The 22,725-nt window shown below is 34.3% G+C and overlaps 1 protein-coding gene and 1 long non-coding RNA gene across 2 annotated transcripts in view; one reads left to right on the top strand and one right to left on the bottom strand.

The window, feature by feature from the left end:
* The window catches only part of LOC136794241 (uncharacterized), a 372,844-nt gene that overhangs the window by 140,431 nt on the left and 209,688 nt on the right, over window positions 1-22,725 (bottom strand). The gene's annotated exons all lie outside the window — the stretch shown is intronic.
* The window catches only part of SPATA16 (spermatogenesis associated 16), a 238,980-nt gene that overhangs the window by 37,506 nt on the left and 178,749 nt on the right, over window positions 1-22,725 (top strand). Inside the window, exon 2 of the mRNA XM_059065460.1 lies at window positions 19,844-19,989. Within this exon, the coding sequence (XP_058921443.1) occupies window positions 19,844-19,989 (146 nt within the window). The remainder of the gene's footprint in view (window positions 1-19,843; window positions 19,990-22,725) is intronic.

Genomic DNA, 22,725 nt, shown 5'->3' with positions numbered 1-22,725 from the left:
ATGTGGCAACAGGGCTCACCAGGACCCTGAAGGAAGATCTGCAATACTAATTCGGGGAAAAGCAGTTCTCATTCATTTGGCTTGTTCTGATATCATTTCTTGGCAGTAAAAAGAGACTAAGATAATGTGCAAATCTGACAATTGGGAAGTCGATGAGTTAAAGTAGTACTTGATATCATCTCTCCCTTCTGGTCATCTGGCGTCTGTGCTATTTTGAATATTATTTTCAGTGTTGAAATGATTTTACATGGTCAGAATCACTCAGGTACAGTCCACAGTAAATATGACATGGCAACAACGAAAATCAGAATCAATGCATGTTTCTAGTTGGTTCAGCCTTCAAATATATTTAACCAACTGGTGTGTTTTTATACAAAGAATTCCCCATCCTAAAGATATGTTGCTTTTAACTGTTTTTTTTTTTTCCCTCAATACATTTGTCCTTTTAACTTTGCCATGACTGATAAGGGGAAGATTCCTATAGAAAGATATACACATTTTCCATCTGAGACCCAGCACTATAGTACCAGCACTGTAGTAGCCAACATTTAAATAGTACTAGATTATTTTTAAATGCAGTAGCTTAACTATATATACAGTAAATAACTAATAAGAACCTACTGTATAGCACAGGGAATTCTATTCAATACTCTGTAATGACCTATATGGGAACAGAATCTAAAAAAAGAGTAGATATATGTATATGTATAACTAATTCACTTTGCTGTACACCTGAAACTAACACAACATTGTAAATCAACTAGACTCCAATAATAATTTAAATAAATAAATAAATAAATAAAATGCAGTAGTTAAGAGAACACCCTCTGGGCTCTCAGTTATGTGAATTTGAATCCAAGCTTAGTTGTTTACTATGGCTTTGTGACCTTGAGGAAGTCATTTAAACTGCCTACACCTGAATTCATCTATCAAGTGAAAATAACATTGTATCTATCTTATAAGGTAATACAAGTAAAGGGCTTAGCAGAATTCATGGCATATGAAATAAATTTCATTGATTACTATAGGAATATTATTAACACATTTAAGTTACATTGTAGTATAAGTCACTACAGAAGTGTTATAATTATCACATTTCCTCATGAATTTTCTCCCCTCACATATGACTAGCTAAAATATTGAGGTAGAAATATATTTTCTCCTTCATACATTTTCCTCCTAGGGTTCCTGCTATTAGCTAGCATACAGACACAGACAGGAGATGGGAAGTGTTGTCTTTGTGTTAAACCTACATTTCCCAAACAAGGTTAATACAGAAACTCACTTCCTATTTGTCTGGGTGAATCTTTCCCTTTCTTTCAGAAATGGAAAACATTTTCAGAGAGCCTTTAGGAGACTCTGATGCGAGGGTATTATTGTTGAGAGAGAAAGTAATCGTTCCCTTCTTGTGCACTTGGACTAAGAGCCATCAAAGTAAGTTATCACCTGTTCTCACATCCCTTGAAATCCTGATAAGTTCTCTAGCAAAAGTACTCCTTTCTGTAATGTCTCACCACCTGCTCTGGGAAACAGCATGCCTGCTTTTACGCTGAAACTTCAGTGGTTGTGCTTTAAATAAAGTTTTATCCTTGTATGGAGGAATGACTTGCGTGTACTATAAAAACTTTTCTCTGCATAGATCCATAAATATTGCTTTAAAGTCCCTTTCAAGAATTCAGATCCTCTTATCATTGCTTTTATGCCTCTTTTTCCCCTAAAATATTTAAACTTGGAGACGATACTATTTTTCCTAAACTCACCCTTTCTACCTTTTTTCAACTAAAGTCATGAGAGAGAGATGAAGTCTAATTTGTAACATGAACTATATACATTTGGAATCAGCAAACAAACCTTGTGAACAAAACATTTCAGAAAGGAACATACAAAGATAGGGGAAACACACTGAATTTGAAATGAGAAGAATTATTTTTAGTTTCCTCCTCGGCTATTTATGAACCCTATGACATTGGGCAGGTTACGAGATTTCTCTGAATCTCAGTTTTATAACCCACAAAATGGGACTCAGTGGCTGCCTGATCTGCTTCTTAGAGCTTCGGTGAAGAGATAATGTATACAAGGGTTATATAAATTCGAAATCCCCATGCAAAAATTTTTAGTAGTACAGGATTAACTGTTCAGCTGCTCTCCAGAAACCCCCTTGAAAGGTTCCGAAGAGTTGCTGCCCTCATAACTGGGGATCATGCACTGCCCTGCCATGTTCACTACTGCCAGAACATCAGACACCACATAATCTTTCTTTTGACATTCGAATATATTGATAAGAGAGGGATTATGCAAAAACATACTGACATTTTACCTGAAAGATAAGTGAATAATTTTCCTTTATCCTTTTTTAAGAGCAAACTCTTAAAAAGTCACAATACTGATTAATATAATCCCCTCATCTACATAATATAATATATTCTTCAAACTTTTTACTATCCCTGACTGGCTATAAAATCTCAGCTATTTTAAATGATTTTTTTTCAGATTTATAACATTCTATAAAAATTTTAGGTGCAAAATAATATTTTATACTGAGCTAAAACTGGCCTAGCCTCACGGGTGTTTTTTTAAAAGCTTTATTCTCCATAGCCTAACATCAAGGTGTTAGTTTAAACATGTATTCTGAGAAGGAAAATATCCATTGGTATTGCTAATTTAAGAAAAAAAGCAAACTTTATACTAACAAGAATTTTACACCTGCTATAACAGTATGGATTAAATGACCCCAGAACTCCATTCTTTCTGGGCCTAGAAAAAAAAAATCTCTTGACATCCACAAACATTAATTTCTGGTATGCTTTAAATATGCACATAAACATCTCTGAATGTTTAAAAAGAGAATTTTAAAAGACAGTGAGACATACCTGGATTTGACTTAATAGTAACATGAGTAACATATACATTGAAATAGAGTATACCCTCTCACACCAATAATATAACTACATTGCCTTCTGATCAGATGTGTAAACCCTGCTTCTTCCTCTCCTCAAATTCTTTTTAGAAACATTTATCTCAAAATTGAGGTATTAACCAGATGCCAGCTCCACTTGAACTAAGAAGTAAGGAAGATGGAAGTTGCCTTAGGATAGCATTTCCCAAAATGAATTTCACAAAATTCTAGGCCCTCAAGATGTTCTTTTTTAAAAAATGAGTTTGTTGCAGGAAGGGAATTCTATGGACAAATAAGTTTGTAAAATATTGTATGCCATATCTTCCTCTTAGATATTTGCATATCTTAGTATACATTAGCATGTTAAGTAGTTTTAATAGCTCTAAACTACTAAAACTACTTAACATATCACCTGCTTATTTGATCTGAGAAACGTTTTTGATCTAATAACTCCTTAACTTTCTGTGGAACATACAATTTCAGAACTGTTTCTGTCCTGAAGGAACCTGTGGTACTGAAAGAAAAGGAAAAAAACCAGTGGTAGTAGAGACCCAGACTTTTATCTTGTATCGTAACCCACGTGGCACACCTTCACATGAAGGTGAATGGATGAGGAATTTGAAAAAATAATTTAGAATTTAGAGAAAGAAATCTATTTCTCTTCTTGTAGTAGATTAAACTATTGGTTCCAATTCTTCTCTCCCACCCCCACCCAGTCATAGCATTATTCATTCCACATCCCACCACAGTCTCAGCCCTTGACATGGGGCTTGGCCGTGTGACTTGCTTTGGCCAATGGGATGGGAGTGGACCTGAAATGACTGAGGCTTTAAATGTGCTTGTCCAGTTGTCTTACCCTCTTCTACTCCTGCCTTTTCCATGAGAAGATCATGTCTCAAATAGCTGATGTTATAAGCCCTAGTTAACCTAGAGTTAACTACCATCTTAGAGCCAAGCCTAGCTGAACACAGCCTAGATTGGCAACCTTAGCCAACCTGCACATGTGTGGACAAAAAATAATTGCATATTGTTGTATGCCAGTGGGTTTAGGGGCAATTTGTTCTACGGTGTTTTCATGGCAATTGTTGAATTATATACTGCTCCATAGGAGTTTGCTCCAAAATAATTAATACTGCTATACATGTCCATAATAGCTAAAAGAGAACACAGTAATGAAATCAAGTGATGTATCATAGGGCACTCAATTTGTGGATCATTGTTTTATTAATTCCCTTTATTCTTAAATTGTTGAAAATGATGTCCTGTCAAAAGCATAAACATTTTTGATATCTTACTTCTCTTCATACAGTTATCCCAACAGTTTTAAAGAAAATATACCCTCCCAGACAGCTCAGCTTTCCCCACTTAAACAAAATGAAGTAATGAAAAACATTTAATTGACATGAATATAAATTTTAAAAGAAATACATCTGCAGTTTAATATATTAAAACCAAGGATTCCACAGAAACCCCAATTATTATCAAATGTGCTCAAAATATTAATTTTAGTTTTACTGCTATTCAGCAAAGGGGATGAAGAAGTACATTAAAAACTCTCCTGCCTAAGGAACTAGCCATTCTGATATGACAAACTTTGGCCCAGCAGGCTCCTCACTGCTACCTTCATCCCTGGACCCCAGGCAAAGACCCTGTATTCTTGACAAGAACTGTGCTCTTTTTCTCCCCAGAGCAGCTCCATTCTCTCTTCTTTTTCTCATTTTTGTGCATCATCTCTCATCCTCATTTTGTGCATCATGTCTCATCCTTCTTCTCTCCATATGTACACGTTCTAGACTCCTCTGCTTCTAGTCATCCCTCTGTCTATAAAATGGGTGACTGTAGGAATTAAGTGATTCTTGTATGTAAAAGTGCCTTACCTGATTGCTCAACAAATATTGATCTATCTCTTTCTTTTCCTGACTATCCTACCTATCCCCTACCAATTCCTTAATGGTAGTCCAATGAGCTATAGATAGATACATACATACCTACATACATACACAAATATCTATATCTCACTAGACTACTATATAATCTGTCTCACTGCATGTACGAATATGAAAGAAGTAGTCATAAATAAGAAACCAGCATTAACGATAACTGTTGAGATTCACATTTGTCCTTCTAGGATTTGACTATGACTCACATTAACAGCCAGCTGAGGAACACACTATCTAAAAAAAAACAGGATCTAGGTGAGATAGTAGATCTAGATTTGAATCGTAGCTTTAGAACTTACTGTCTGATAAGTTAGTACCCTCTCTTCAACCCAATTTCCTCACCTGAAAACTCACCTGAAAATTGGGAGTAATAATATTTAATAGGATACCATCTATAAAAGATAATATCTAATGGAATACTATATATGAAGAGCTTAGCACAATGACAAACACACAGCCAGCACTCAATAAATGCTGGCTATTATAATTATTGTACAAGAGCGGAGTTTATAAGTGATAATATATTTACTTTATAATATAAATACCTTGAAACAAGCACACTATTAACATTATCTTCATTTTAAAATCACTACCTTTATGAGCTGAAATGCAGAGACAAGAAGGAAGATTTATTGTATTAATTCATCTCACTCCCACCATGTTTCTAATCTGCTTTACACATCAGATAGCTAGAGTTTAGGGGTATCCCTGAAAAAAAAAACAAAAAAACCTGACGGTTAATGTGTATCATTTACATGCTTCAGAGCATAAGCAAATTACTGGCTGGTCAGATCAAAGTGAAACACAGTGGAATGAACTCACTATGGCCACGCCTCTATTTTAAGTCTACCTGTCAGGAAAAAAAAAAAAGAAGATTGAAGCATAGCTATTTTAACAAATAGGAGTAGGAGTGATTAATTACTTTTTACTGTCATTCAACAGTGTGTCACCCAGGGAGCAACCTCATTTCTCCAATTCCACTATAAATTTAATAGCCGTCACATCATGGCCTACTTGGCTGAAAAGCATTGCTCCTGAAACCCTGATGGTACTTTTAAGTCCACTGATGTGTGAACATAGTTCTCTGTGTCTCTTAGCTCCACATACTCAGTCTCTCCCAGGGAGACACTTTAGTAGATCTATGTGGCACCATGTGGAAAGTTACAAGGGATGAGCTCTCTGATTCTTTCCTCTTTCATGTAAGAAGATGAGAGAAAATTTAAAACCAATGGGTGTTATTCTATGGTGTAGATATTCTTTCTACTCTATTAAGGGAGTATAAAAAGATATTTATTAAAATTGAAAACTATTAGTTATGAGACCATTGCAGTCTGAACATTTAGTTTGGTATCTAAAAAGGGATTGTAAAGATCCCATTGAAAAATCTGCAGGATAGGATGGTGGTTAGCCATTGTGCCTAAAGTCCATCCCTCTATATGCAGTAACCCACAGGAAGAAATTTCTAAAAAGTAGGATCATCGCAAAGGCCTGCCAGACACCAAGCAGAATTTCCAAAAAACAAACCCTCAAGGAAGAACAGATGATGAAAAGTAGATTATCATCTATATGTACTGCATGCCCAACTCAGAGACTCATGTTCAAGGACTCATTTCTGGGGCTCTAAGTGCTATTTTATCCCCTAATTCCCGTATTAGTACTCTCTTTTTGTATCTATGCATAAATGTTAATCCCTTCAACATTTAGGAAATGGAAATGGACAGGCAATGGTTTATTTCACCTTGAGATATGAAGTTAATGAGAAGAAGAGGTGGTGAAAGAAAGAGCAGTGAACTCTGGAGGTTGAAGTTTCTTTGGTTTTTGTTTTTTTCTCCTTACAATTCTCCCAGCAAAGAAAGTTCCATATGTAAGTTCTAACAGTACCAAGGTAAGCTGCAAGGAGAAACAAGAAGAAGCTACCAACCCAGTCTCTAGTAAACATTTGGCTTGGACCAGGCTCCTGTGCAGTCAGACCTTAAGAAAGATTCTACATGGTGGGAAAAAAAAAAAAAAAAAAAGGAAGCATTAAACTCAGATGGAATACTGAAGTCACGTTTTCCAAGAGAAAACCACTGGAAGTTTTCATGAGCAGTTCTACTGAATGTCCAACAGAGGTGTTAGGTACTAAGATTTTTTTTAAAAAAAAGAAAATTCGGGAACAGAATAATTTAGGACAATAAGCCTGATGTGGATGAAAGAGGACTTTCCATTAAAAAAAAAATCAGTTTTAGCCCCTGTTAACTGGGAAAAATCACTAGATTTCTCTTAGCATAAGATTTTCTTTTGTAAAAAAATTATATAAGTATCAGGAGGTTATCATTATAATTCAACATCTGTATACTACAAAGTGGTCAGCAGCACAAGTCTATTTACCATCCATCACCATGCAGTTGACTTTCTTCACCCACAGGTTTTAATATCTGTCAAATGGGAAAATTTGTTTTATCTACTTTGTGGAGATACTAAAAAGTAGATATAATTATATACATGAAACTGTCTTCAAAATTTAAAAAATTCATGAGTAATGGAGTCTTTAATATCTTTCCTGTTTTAGACACTGTCCTCTGTATTTCTGATTGGATACTATCACTTATTGATTCTTACTGCTTCTAGTTTAAAATTATGCTGCAATTTAATCTTTGATTTCTTTATAATTTATTTTCTTCAATTCCCTAATCTCACTGTTTCAAAATAACAAATGTATACTGCCTTTACAAATTATTTTTCTATTTTGATTCAAGGGAACATCTTTAGAATTCAGTGCTAGGATGGGGAAAGAAATGCAGAACATGCCAAAACACCAGGTATCCATGACTGATCTCATAGAAATTAACAAGAAAAAGAGTAAGAGCACAAAAGACAAATGGTAAAGGATCTGAGCAGATAATCCATAAATAATGAAATATAAATGACTAACAAATATGCAAAACAAGGTCTATTCTTACAAGCAACTTACAAGCAGGTGGTAACATTTTAAAGAATAATAAGAAGCCCACACTTTCTTAAAGAGTTACTGGCAAGAAAGATGGAAGTAAAAGCTATGAATTCTTTTCCTAAGTAAAGCACACAAGCGCACAACACACTTCTATATAAGAAAAACTAAAATAAAAGCCCAGGACCAGATGGCTTCACAGGTGAATTCTATCAAACGTTTAGAGAATAGCTAACACCTCTCCTTCGCAAACTCTTCTAAAATATAGCAGAGGGAGGAACACTCCCAAACTCATTCTACGAGGCCACCATCACACTGATAGCAATACCAGACAAAGATGTCACAAAAAAAGAAAACTACAGGCCAGTATCACTGATGAACATAGATGCAAAAATCCTCAACAACATACTAGCAAACAGAATCCAACAGCACATCAAAAGGAACATACACCATGATCAAGTGGGGTTTATCCCAGGAATGCAAAGATTCTTCAATATACGCAAATCAATCAATGTGATAAACCATATTAACAAACTGAGGAAGAAAAACCATATGATCATCTCAATAGATGCAGAAAAAGCTTTCAACAAAATTCAACACCCATTTATGATAAAAACCCTCCAGAAAGTAGGCATAGAGGGAACTTACATCAACATAATAAAGGCCATAAATAACAAACCCACAGCCAACATCGTTCTCAATGGTGAAACACTAAAACCATTTCCTCTAAGATCAGGAACAAGACAAGGTTGTCCACTCTCACCACTATTATTCAACATAGTATTGGAAGTTTTAGCTACAGCAATAAGAGAAGAAAAAGGAATCCAAAGTGGAAAAGTAGAAGTAAAACTGTCACTGTTTGCAGATGACATGATACTCTACATAGAGAATCCTAAAGATGCTACCAGGAAACTACTAGAGCTAATCAATGAATCTGGGAAAGTCGCAGGATACAAAATGAATGCACAGAAAACTCTTGCATTCCTATACACTAATGATGAAAAATCTGAAAGAGAAATTAAGCAAACATTCCCATTTACCACTGCAACAAAAAGAATAAAATTACCTAGGAATAAACCTACCTAAAAAGACAAAAGACCTGTATGCAGAAAACTATAAGACACTGATGAAAGAAATTAAAGATAATACAAACAGATGGAGAGATATACCATGGTCTTGGATTGGAAGAATCAACATTGTGAAAATGACTCTACTACCCAAAGCAATCTACAGATTCAATACAATCCCTATCAAACTACCACTGGCCCTTTTCACAGAACAAGCACAAAAAATTTCACAATTTGTATGGAAACACAAAAGACCCCAAATAGCCAAAGCAATCTTGGGAATGAAAAATGGAGCTGGAGGAATAAGGCTCCCTGACTTCAGACTATACTACCAAGCTACAGTAATCAAGACAGTTTGGTACTGGCAGAAAAACAGAAATATAGAGCAGTGGAACAGGATAAAAAGCGCAGAGATAAACCCACACACATATGGTCACCTTATCTTTGATAAAGGAGGCAAGAATATACAATGGAGAAAAGACAGCCTCTTCAATAATTGGTGCTGGGAAAACTGGACAACTACAAGTGAAAGAATGAAATTAGAAAACTCCCCAACACCATACACAAAGATAAACTCAAAATGGATTAAGGACCTAAATGGAAGGCCAGACACTATCAAACTCTTAGAGGAAAACATAGGCAGAACACTCTATGACATAAAGCAAAGCAAGATCCTTTTTGACCCACCTCCTAGAGAAATGGAAATAAAAACAAAAATAAACAAATGGGACCTAATGAAACTTAAAAGCTTTGAGACAGCAAAGGAAAACATAAACAAGATGAAATGACAACCCTCAAAATGGAAGAAAATATTTGCAAATGAAGCAACTGACAATGGATTAATGTCCATAATTTACAAGCAGCTCATACAGCTCAATATCGAAAAAACAAACAACCCACTCCAAAAATGGGTAGAAGATCTAAATAGACGTTTCTCCAAAGAAGATATACAGATTGCCAACAAACACATGAAAGGATGCTCAACATCACTAACCATTAGAGAAAAGCAAATCAAAACTACAATGAGGTATCACCTCACACCGGTCAGAATGGCCATCATCAAAAAATCTAGGAACAATAAATGCCAGAGAGGGTGTGGAGAAAAGGGAATCCTCTTGCACTGTTGATGGGAATGTAAATTGATACAGCCACTCTGGAGAACAGTATGGAGGTTCCTTAAAAAACTAAAAATAGAACTACCATTCGACCCAGCAATTCCACTACTGGGCCTATACCCTGAGGAAACCATAATTCAAAAGGAATCATGTACCACAGTGTTCACTGCAGCTCTATTTACAATAGCAAGGACATGGAAGCAACCTAAGTGTCCATCAACAGATGAATGGATAAAGAAGATATGGCACATATATACAATGGAATATTACTCAGACATAAGAAGAAATGAAATTGAATTACTTGTAGTGAGGTGGATGGATCTAGAATCAGTCATACAGAGTGAAGTAAGTCAGAAACAGAAAAACAATTACTGTATGCTAACACATATATATGGAATCTAAAAAAAAAAAATGGTTCTGAAGAACCTAGGGGCAGGGCAGGAATAAAGATGCAGACATAAGAATGGACTTGAGGACATGGGGAGGGGGAAGTGTTAGCTGGGATGAAGTAAGAGAGTGGCATGGACATATATACACTACGAAATGTGAAATAGATAGCTAGTGGGAAGCAGCCACATAGTACTGGGAGATCTGCTCGGTGCTTTGTGAACACCTAGAGAGGTGGGATAGGGAAGGTGGGAAGGAAATGCAAGAGGGAGGGGATATGGGGATATATGTATACGTATAAGTGATTCACTTTGTTATACAGCAGAAACTAACACAAAATTGTAAAGCAATTATACTCCAATAAAGATGTTAAAAAAAAACTAAAATAAATGAATTAAGCATTAACTAAAGATACTAGTTAAAAAATAAAAATTACAGAGAAACAAAGCAAAAACCCAAAAACCCTTAGGAAAGAAGAGGGGGGAAATAACAAAGCCAACATAAAAACCAAAATCAATGAATTAGGAAGCAGAATAGGAGAATTAATAAATTAATCTAAGAGTGTGTTGGTTTTAAAACAACAAAATAATCAAACCCCTGCTATTCTAATTAAGAAACAAACAGAGAAAACAAAACTACATAGTACTAAGAGTGAAAAGGGGAATGACACCACTGGTACAACAGGCATTTAAAATGTTCTAAGAATATAATGTTCTTCACTGTAATGACAGATTTTGGAGTCTGAATGAAACTGGTAATTTTCTAGTAAAATATAAATTAACAAAATTGATACAAAACACTGAAAACCTACACAGTACAATAATCAAATAAGAAAAAAAAAGAGGTGAAATGAGCTGGGCTGAAATTTTTTTTAACTATTTATTTCCAACTGTTCCAGAGTATTGAAAAGACGGGGATCTTTCCAATTTGTTTTATATAGCTAGCCTAAGCCTGACACCAAAATGTGATGAACATAATTCAAAATAAATTATATATTTGAGGAAAAATCTAATTATATATTTACTAAGTGAAAATAAATCAATATGAATTAGAACAGCCCAATTTTAAAATGAATAAAATTCATGAACAGTATACACATACACATGGCCAATAATCATGTGCGGTTGATTTAGTAATCAAATTAAGGTGAGATGCCTTTGTTACTCATCTGATTAGCAAAGAATAAATAGATTAAAACATTGCTAATACCTAGTGTGCATGAGCTTCAATACCTTGCTGGTAAAAGTGTAAAACTTTTCTGGAGACCACTTTCATGATGTATATTTTCTAAAATATGTTTTTTGGGTTCTAATATATATGCCTGACTCAGCAATTCCCATATGTAAGAGTATGTTATAACAGATAGAATATCAAAATTTAGAAATGATCAAATGTGTGGGCAAAGATGTATATACAAGGCTGTTCAATATACCTTATTTATGACATTAAGAACTTTCAATGTCTCTGGAGAAATTTCTCACTAGGAAAAACATTAAATGGGAATCTGGTAAAATTATGCAGCCATTTAAAAAATGGTATAAATCTATATTTATTAATGTCCAAGATACAGTCAAAGAAAGAAACATAATAGTATGGATAATGAATAATATTTTTGTAAATGGAAGGAGAAAGACATAGACAGATGACAGAGAGATGACAGATAGGTAGACAGAGAACTAGCTAAGATAGATACATCCACACCAACATCTAACATCTAACAGTGGTCATTTTTTAATAATAGAATTGTGAATCTTTTTCTCTTTATAATTTTTTAATTATCTAAATTTCTAACAGTTTAGTACAGTTCTTTTCATCATCTGTGTTAAAGAACCTATTCTCTTTGGTGTTGGTTTTGTCCCAATCTGTTGTGGAATGATACTTTATTAAACAGAGTAAAAATAAATTACTAGGGGCTTCCCTGGTGGCGCAGTGGTTGAGAGTCCGCCCGCTGATGCAGCGGACGCGGGTTCATGCCCTGGTACGGGATGATCCCACATGCCGTGGAGTGGCTGGGCCCATGAGCCATGGCCGCTGAGCCTGCACGTCCAGAGCCTGTGCTCCGCAACGGGAGAGGTCACAACAGTGAGAGGCCCACGTACCGCAAAAAATTTAAAAATAAATAAATAAATAAATGAATAGAAAAAAATGAAGTAAAAATATGACATAAAAATACAAAAGCTATTTTTTATTATAATTAAACAAATATAATATTTCTCTATCAAACTACTATGAAAGCTTCTAAATGCTTACTCTGTTTCTGTGCTTATCTCATCATGGATCATGAACTCATGAACTGACACTGTAGCACTGGCGTAGTGATTAAACACACAGACTCTAGGGCCAGACATCTAGGTATCCAAATTACTGTGTAGCCTGAGATGATTACATAACTCTCTAAACTTCAGTTTCCTCATCTGAAAAATGAGTAACGAGTGTTATGCACTGAATGCTTGTCCCCCCCAAATTCATATGTTGAAACGTAATTGTATATGTGATGGTATTGGAGGTAGGGCCTTTGGGAGGTGATTAGGTCTTGAAGGTGGAGCCCTCATGAAGAGAATGTGTTCTCTTATAAAAGAGATCCAACTGAGCTCTCTGGTCCTCTTTCTGCCATGGGACGTTACCATGAGAAGTCGACAGTCTGCAACCTGAAAGAGTGCCCACACCAGAAGTGGACCACACTGCACCCTGATCTTGTACTTCCATGTCTCCAGAACTGTGAAAAGTAAATATTTATTTTTTAAGCCACCCCGTCTATGGTATTTTGTTATAGCAACCTGAACTGACTAAGACAATGGGCATGGAAACAGTGATTATCAAATGAGGTAATAAATGGAGCACTCTTAGAACCCTGCTTGTAACATAATAAGCACTATTTAAATGTTTGCAATTATCATCATTATAAAAAAGAAGTAGAGTTAATAGTAGAGTTAATATTGGGAAATAAAGCCAATAATTTAGTAGACAATCTTGAGACACTCTCCCAGAATGCAGTGGTGAAATAAAACAGAAAGCCTAATAGACATGAAGAACAGAGATGGAAATGCAACTTACTTACTTTCTTAAGAAAGAAAACATGGCAGTTGGGATGGGAACAATAATCAAAGATGTAAGTGAAGAAAACTTTTCTAAGTTAAAACAAAAAACAAAAAACCTGGGTATGGAAACACAAAGACCTTACCTCTTTCCAGGCAAAACAGATGAAAATAGAACACATCTGGATTCATGGTAGCAATAATTGTGAATTACAAGAAGATAGAAAAATATATCACATGTTTGAGGAAAACAAAGAAATTTCAACATAGGAAGTTCTTTTAAATTATGTCTAGTTTAAACCAAAAAAGTATTTTTTTCCTCCTCTGCATGCTAAATATGAGAACATAAATGGAGAACTATGTATTTACAGAGAAACGGTTATGTCTCAGGAAACATACGTTCAGCCACATTCCTTTACATGTATAAAGCCAGCAAAAATACATTCTCAGTTTTGCATGAGCTCAGAGAAGTTACCATCCACATAACCCCTCTTTGAAAAATTACTTGGAAGTGGGGCTCACAAACTGAAAGATGTTTAAAAATATATAAATAATGAAGTCATAATACAAAAGGACCTGCCACCTTCTCCCTGTGAATATCACTAAGTACAACCCTCATCTCATGGCAAATGTCCTTAAATAAGAGACCACAATAATGAGAATGTGGAGAAACTGATGCATTCTTTCACAATGGCTGCCAGATAAAACTTCAGAGCAAACTTCATTATGAATTATTACCCTTCATTATAAAAATCAGTCTATAATTTGACAAGAAAAAAACCCAAGAAAATGATTTCCCTCAGATATGATTAATCTTCTCATCCCAAATCTCAGTTAAACATGATAATAATTGTGCTAAAACAAAAGGAGGGGGATAAAATGAAAGACACTTAAACCTTAACATGATTATTTTTTAATTAAACTTTACTTTGAGGTAACTGTAGATTCTTATGCAGTTGTAGGAAATAATGCAGAAAGATCCCATTTACTCTTTATGCAGTTTTCTCCCACTAGTAAGCTCTTGCAAGACTAGCACCATCACCAAAATATTAAGATTCAGACATTCCACCAATCTTAAAATTTCTCCAACTTTACTTGTACTCGTGTGTGTGTGTCTTTACTTCTGTGTATCTACCCACCAAAGTCAAAATACCTTACAGTTTACAGTTATATCACTACAAGGATTCCTTCCTGTTGTCCTTTTATAACCACAACACCCATTCCATCCCTAATCGCACACAATCACTAATGTGTTCTCTATTCCTATAATTTTGTCATGTTATCATACAGTATATAACCTTTAGGGATGGGTTTTTTTTCCCTCAGCATAATTCCCTAGAGATTCATTTAAGTTGTTGCATTATCACTCACTCATTCCTTCTTATAGATGAACAATACTTTACAGTATAGCTGTACCACCATTTGTTTAATCATTCACCATTGAAGGATATCTAGATTGCTTCCAATCTAGGGGCTATTATGAATTAACTTGCTATAAACATTCATGTATGGATTTCTGTGTGAACATAAGTCTTCATTTCTCTGGGATAAGTGCCTAACGTGCACTTGTTGAGTTGTACAGTAGTTGCATGTTTAGTTTTTTAAGCACCTGCCATATTGTTTTCCCCACTGGCTGTACCATTTTACATTCCTGTCAGCAATGCGTGAGTGATCCAACTTCTCACCATTCTCAGATATTGGTGTTGTCACTATTTTGTATTTTAACCATACCAATAGGTATGTGGTGATACCTCATTGTAGTTTTAATTTACATTTCTCTGATGACTAATGATGTCAAACAATAAACATGTTGAACATCTTTTTATGAGCTTATTTGCCATCTGCATGTCCTCTTCAGTGAAAAATCTGTTCATGTCTTTGCCCACTTTCAAATTGGAGTCTTTTTTTTTTTCTTAACTGTTGAGTTTTGATTCCATTATGGTAGCGAATATACTCTGAATGATTTCAGTATTTTTCAACTTGTTGACGTTTACTTTATTGCCCATGATATATATGCTCTATATCGGTGACTCTTCCATGTGTGCTTGAGAAAAATATGTATTCTGCTGTTGTTAGGTGGAGTGTTTTACATATATGTCAATTACCATTGGTTGATTGTGTTACTCAGATCTTTATGATCTTTGCTGATTTTCTTTCTAGTATTTCTATCATTTGCTGAGAGTGGGATATTGAAATATCCAACTATAATTATAACATGAGTATATTTTAATACGTTTTAGATTTTAATTGAAAACATAAAAAGCAGCACATATGAAAAAGAAATGCAAAGATTATATATGATACATAATTTATTATAAAAACATGAAAAGGATGTTAGGAAATATGTAAAAAATTAATGGCAATTATACATGGTGATAGGGTTATGGGTAACTTACTCTCCATCTTTAGATTTTTTTGGTAATTTCCAAAGCAATATAAAAACCTTAAACATTTCTGATTGGACGAATGATACTCTTATTTGTAGCTAATTGATAACTCAAATAATGCCACATTTTTCAAGATTAATTGTTCTCTCCTAGATCTTCAGGGATCACTCAAAATTATGTCCCAGGAATATGGTGGGCAAACACTCACCATACAATATTCTAATAAGGGAGAATCTATTAGCAATATCAATCTTATTAATGATGATACTAATTAAAGAAAAATGTGTGGCTGTATTTTTAAGAATGGGACCCATAATATAATATTTAATCTTGGTTATTTCTATTATTTTTATATTATTTTTATCTGTGTTTTTAAACAAAACTTGAAATTCCTTTTTGCCACAATTTCTGAAAATAGGTTTGATATTTATTTCTTAAAAGAACTTTGAGATACCTTAGAAAAAGTTTTTATAACTCTGAAGTACTGCCATCCTGTTTTCAGAAAACTATCAAATATATTTTGTAAAATATGTATTTTTTATTAAAATTTGAGCTGTGATTCTAATTTACTACTGAAATTTCATTTTAATCTACCTTCTCATGAAAACAACAACAATACACATAAGAGACTTCACTGCATTTTCCCTTAAATATTATGCTTTTAAGTTGTCCATGCTTCATTCAAAAATATTTTAGGCTTCTTTTTAAAACAAAAAACTAACACATAATTTTTGTTTCCTAATTCAAAGTCTTCTCACTGATATACTATACCAGGTAGTTTAAAAGTTTTTATTGTCTTATCTCCATGAGTTATTTCACCAAAAAGGTAAAGTGTATAGCTTTAGACAAATATAATTTGAACTAAGTCACCCTTCCTACATTCAAACAAATACATCTCACATTAAAGTTCTTCATCTTCTAGAGAATTAACTTCTCAGTCTCTACAAATGTCTGCGTGAAAATTTTAAAATTCAGCAAAATATCTGGAATGTTCTTTATAATCCTGACACCAGTACTTTGTCTGTATTTACTATAATTCTACCTTTAACTTCAACATATTTATAACAATTTGCAAAGCTTATTTCAAAGATGCCCCTTTGTTTGGCAAACAAATAAAGCAACCTTTGATAAAATCAGAAAGTACTCTATCTTAGAATACTTGACTGATAAACTAAGATCACCGCAAATATATATAAGCCTACCCAGCAGGCTGCCTGTTTTCCCATTTTAATGTGAACTGAAAAATTATCCCTGTCTCTCCTTTCTGTCTTATAGTTTGGCTTCATAAAGTATACTCTTTAGTGTGTTTAAGATTGATCATTTTATTCCTTTTCTGGCTTTGAATCTCACAGAAGTAGAGAATATTGAAGACATTAGATCAGGCATTTATTCTTCACTTTATCTCAACGTTCATAGACGAAGTCTTTAATATTATTAAATCTGAAGGCCAGCTTCCTTTTACCACACAGGATCTGAGTGTCCCTGTAGATGCTACTCCCTAAATGGCCCACATATTCATCCCACAAAAAGTGTGACTGAGAAAGGAGACATGCCTGCTCCACCACAACAGAGAGGGACACAGAGGAGGAAGGGGCAAAGGACACATACATTGTGGGGCTTGTTTGTTTCTCTTTTGTTTCTTTAAGATTTTATGTGAAAAATCGATGAGATGTGAGCATTTAAGACTTGAAAAAATGCTGATTTAATTTAGAGAATAAAATTAATCAAGATGTTCTAGAATTTTAATATGCTGGCAAATAAAACTACGTAACTTCTACTCATTTTGTTTTCTACTGATTTGGGCTTTATAAAGAGCTATGTCATCCAAAAACCTTTTTATTTTCCCCCTGAAAAACTGTTGCTTTAGGTATCTCTGGGTCCTACAGCATCAGATTGGCCCCATAGGATCAGAGGAGAGGTGAGGTCTCAAGCTGTCATGTTCAAACTATAACACTTTCTCTTAAATGATATTTTAAGGTCTGTTTCCAACTATATTGACATTAGTGAGGTCAGACTCCCAGGAATAGTTACTAAATCAGTGTTAAATGCTTTGTCTCTCTTATTATCAATTTTATCAGGTAGTCTTTATAAAGCAGCCAGACAACATTGACTGAGGTCATTTACTTTGATCTTCCACAAGAGTCTTTGCTTTTTTTCCCTCCAAATAATTGAGAACTCTACTCTGAGGACCCTTATAAGAACATGAATAGAATTTGACTCTTTTCTATAAGATAATTTGAGGGGAAAAACTTTTAGATTTGACTGTGTGCATATAGTTGTTCAGGAAAAGGAATAATAGATTACATATCTAAAGAGCTCTTATAATTAGTAAGAAAAGGATTATGGAAATAGGCAAGGAACAGAAAACAGGAATTTACATGGAATTAAAAATAGCCAAAATTTATTTAAAAGACATATCTAATGCAAATTAAAATGTAAGGGTAGTGATTTTTGTCTGACAATTATTAGTAATTACTCAATAACTATATATTGACTGAATGTATGTATTATAGTAACAAATTTCTCCCATCAAATTGGAAGAGACTTTTTAAAATGGTATGAATTCTCAGACTTGACAGGATATCCAGGCAAAAGACAGTAGCGCACCAGGTAACTACCAATTCAAACTAGGGATGTTAAACATCTAGATTCACCTTCAGCTCATTGTTGTTGGATAAACTAAGAAGAGAAATACATTTTTGAACAGAATATAGTCATTCTCAACCCATTTGCACTTCAAAAAATAATTGACAACAAACAACGTTAATGTAAATGAGGTTGCAACGCAACCTCAACCTACTCTATAAAAGAAAAATTAGGGGACTTCCCCGGTGGCATAGTGGTTAAGAATCCACCTGCCAATACAGGGGACACAGGTTTGAGCCCTGGTCAGGTAAGATCCCACATGTCGCGGAGCTACTAAGCCCATGCGCAACAGCTACTGAGCCTGCACTCTAGAGCCCGCGACCCACAACAGCTGACTGAGCTCGTGTGCTGCAACTACTGAAGCCCGTACGCTTAGAGCCCGTGCTCTGCAACGAGAAGCCACCACAATGAGAAGCCCATGCGCCACAACTAGAGAAAGCCCGTGTACAGCAACAAAGACCCAACGCAGCCAAAAAAATTTAAAAACAGAAAAATTAGTTTAAATAATATCATTTAAATAAAAAAGATTTCGAATATAAGAAAATTTACACTAAGGTATATATAAATAGATATTAACTCCAAATATCCAAATATCTATCCCTGGTAAGAAAAGCATAGAGGATATAGAAAAGAGCAAAGAAGCAGATAATCTGAATAAGGTCACTAAACAGAGGTGGAGTTTCTCCTTCCCCATCAGCCTTGATTCTAAGACACAGTAGAAAACTCTGAGGGGAAAAAAAAAAGTGCCAATCTATCCTTGTCATATTATTGACACTTCTTAATGTTTGGGCTTCTCCTCCCAAAGTTAATTATTTTCTTCTTCTATAGTTTATCCGTGGTGCCCAGAAACCACTGACTTCCTGGAATTTTTATTAAGAATTCCACATTCCTGCCATGTTTTTCAGATACTGTGCCCTCTGCCAATAAATTCTAATAAATTTTCACTTCTTTTCTTTCAATAACATCCTAGAGAATATGATTCAGACTCAAATTAATCACCGATCATGTTAATGGCTCCTAGGAGTTTACTTCCGATACCCCTTATTATATTAAATCAAATTGATAGTGTGCTAGATCATTGCTCACCTGGGTTTTCATAAAAGCACTGGTATTTAATATGATTTATATCTGGTTTTCTGCTAATATCTTTGCTTATTGTGTGCTTTATTTTTAAAACAGACATTCTTAGCTAATGGCACCCCTTTAAAATATATCATACTTTAAAAATATTTTACAGGAAGCATTTTACAGTAAAATATGTTACTTATATTACAGTCACTTAATAGTGAACAGGAACAATTTATTTAATTTACAATCAAAATGTTAATACTTGACTTGTAGTTTGGAAAAAGTACATGTACATATATATGTTTTCCTTGTTTAAAAGATCAATTATATGTCAAGATTATTAGAAAATTTAAAGCACTGTATTTTTTTAAAGCTTTGCAGCAAAGGGGCAGCTCTGAGAAAACCATTTGAAGCATCTGCTGAAGATGTAGCAAGTGTGGCAAGTTTCATTGAGACAAAGCTTGTTACGTGCTATCTACGGATGAGGAAACCTGACCTTGCCCTGAATCATGCGCACAGGTAAAATGAAGTGTTAATAACTACAAGTAAGTACTATCCATGCAAGCAGAGGGTATTACATGAGCTTGTATGATTAACTTAGATTCCATGTAAATTTAAAGACAAAACAAAAAACATTTCTTTACTACTCGATTTATGTTAAACTAGGCAATCATAGAGATCACAAAGGGCATCTCAAAACCTAATGGAAGAAAGAGAGCCATAAATAATTATCCATAAAGCCAGACAAAATAAAAAGGCAGATAACTGTAGTAGCAAATTACAGCAGGAAGAAAGGAGGGAACGAATAAGGTTAAGTAAGGGATGAGAAACATGAGAAGGATTTCCAAAATTGCCCAAAATACAGAGAATGGTAGAAGGAAATTCCAACTGTGAAACATGAGCAAAGACTCGAAAGCTTATCGCTTATTTGGAGATAGCATAGATGATTCAAAGGATGCTACGCAGGGGTGAGTGTGACAGCTGTCCAAAGGTGTAAAACACTTTTTAATCTATGTCCTTAAAGATTTCTTTTACATATTTCTATCCCTCTTCAGAACTCTGTTTTAGCTTGTGGCTTCCTAGAATCCTCAGGATTACCCAGCCCTATCTTTTTTTTCTATAAAAATGTCCTGTTTCCTAAAGGCCTTGATCTTATCATAGGTAATATTCAGTTTAATCTACAGCAAAAATAAAGTGATTATGTTATGTCTTTCAAATAACTCTTTTCTTAGAATTATGACACCTCTACCCCTCCCTGCCTGGCTTAGAGTGATTGACCTAAATATTTCATCTTGTTCATTTTCTGATCTCACACATCCTGGATTTTTTTGGATATAAACAATAAAACAAATATCAACATGAAAACATAATGCCTGCCTTGTTAATAACTACGAGGAGACACAATTATCAATTATATTAATACTCATTACATGGGCAGGAGATCTGCCAACATGCTAAAAATCATTTACAACTCTACATCCACAATGATGTAAAAGTTTCACCAAAGATTCTTCATGGCTCAAGGAGACCTCAAGCTTTTAGGCTTAAGCTTGACATCAAGGACAACAAAACCACTTTTAAATTCATAAGATAACCTGCTTGAAAGACATTTTCTTGCTTTAAGTCAACTGTAGAACCTAAACACAGATTCTCTTTGACACCAAAGAAAATTAGACTCTATAGTTTCTGGAAACACCTTATGCAACCATCGTTTTCAAACCCAATATCAGGACATATGGTTATGTCGAAGAATTTCATTCCATTTCCATTTGAAAGGAAAAAGCCACTTGGGTGACTTGTGAGCTCAATGGAAAAAAATATTTTAAATTGGGAATAGCCCAGAAAATCTATAGGCATACATAAACAACACTGAACTGAGATGCACTTGAAAGTAATTATTTATCACCTTCTCTACGGTTTTCACTACACATAAGAAGTGCCACCAAAATGGCCTGCATATTAAGGAAATTATTTCCTGGATATTAGAATGGTTTGATGGATTTTCAAATAATTTTTAATAATAAAAGGATTCTAAATGGCATGGTCATGTCAATATTTAATTCAGTGTTATAAAAATAAGTAATGAACATTGATCAAAATTGTACTATAAGAAACAAGGATGCAAGGATTAGTTTCAATAGATTCACCATTTAGGCTTAGAAACTTTTATTTTAAAACTAAGCATGCTCTTTCAAGACCTTGAAAATTACTGAAGGGAGGATATATAATGATGAATAGTAAACTAATCTTCCCCATTATGCTAGGATTAACTTTTGTATCCTTTTTATTCTATTGTAAAATAACTTTTGCTTCTTTCTCTAAGTTGAACATTAAGAAATGGAAATCAATAGAGTTTAAACAGTCAGTTCATACAATTAATAATGCACCAACTGAAATAAATCATTTTGCTACCCAGCAAAATGTCATATTGCAGAAGACAGTGCATATGATTCTAATATTTAAATGTTTTTAAAGATCTCAGATTTTAAAGTAGAGCCTGAAACATAAATATATTTCTCAAAATAAATAAATTAATCAGGATACTCAGTCTATAAATAGCCTACAACCATTATACACCATTATACATTATACATTCAGTTATACACTGAATGCAGAATTTTGCTTTTGTATTATTTTCACATTGTGATGGTTGATACTAATCATGGATCAAAATTAAAATATTCCCTTTTTGCATTTATTTGCATTTGCTGAAACATCCTTTCTTTAATTTTATGTAAATGTGAGGTCTACTGCATATCTTTAGGAGACTTGTTAACACAAAAATTAGCTTGAAAACCATCACATAGTTTTGCTTCTGATAAAAAGTAACTGCATATTGTTCTGTCATATAGAAGACTACAAGAACCATAACTTTATGGTTTTAGTTTCAACAAAGATACATTTTGAAATTAATTAGACAAATGGTGACATTTAAAATATGATAATAAGTAATACAAAGGCTTTAGAAACAACTGTTACAAGTTTTTCTTTTTTTAAATAACATATCCAAAGTGGCAAATATGGCTATCATTTTTCTTTACTTCAACCAAAAGTGATGCCAAGATTCATCAGTCAAACATATCACCTCCGTGCTCACTTCATCAAACTAGTATCATTGTTTATCAGTGGTGTCTTGAACATTCCTAAGACTGATTTCTAATGACTGCTATCTTATCAAGAATAGGAATCCTGGGCTTCCCTGGTGGCGCAGTGGTTGAGAATCCGCCTGCTGATGCAGGGGACGCGGGTTCATGC

Source organism: Kogia breviceps, chromosome 5 (genome assembly GCF_026419965.1).
Source record: "Kogia breviceps isolate mKogBre1 chromosome 5, mKogBre1 haplotype 1, whole genome shotgun sequence".
In the NCBI taxonomy this organism is placed as follows: domain Eukaryota; kingdom Metazoa; phylum Chordata; class Mammalia; order Artiodactyla; family Physeteridae; genus Kogia; species Kogia breviceps.
Note: the sequence above shows the minus strand (reverse complement) of the source record. Positions and strands in the feature narration are given on the sequence as shown.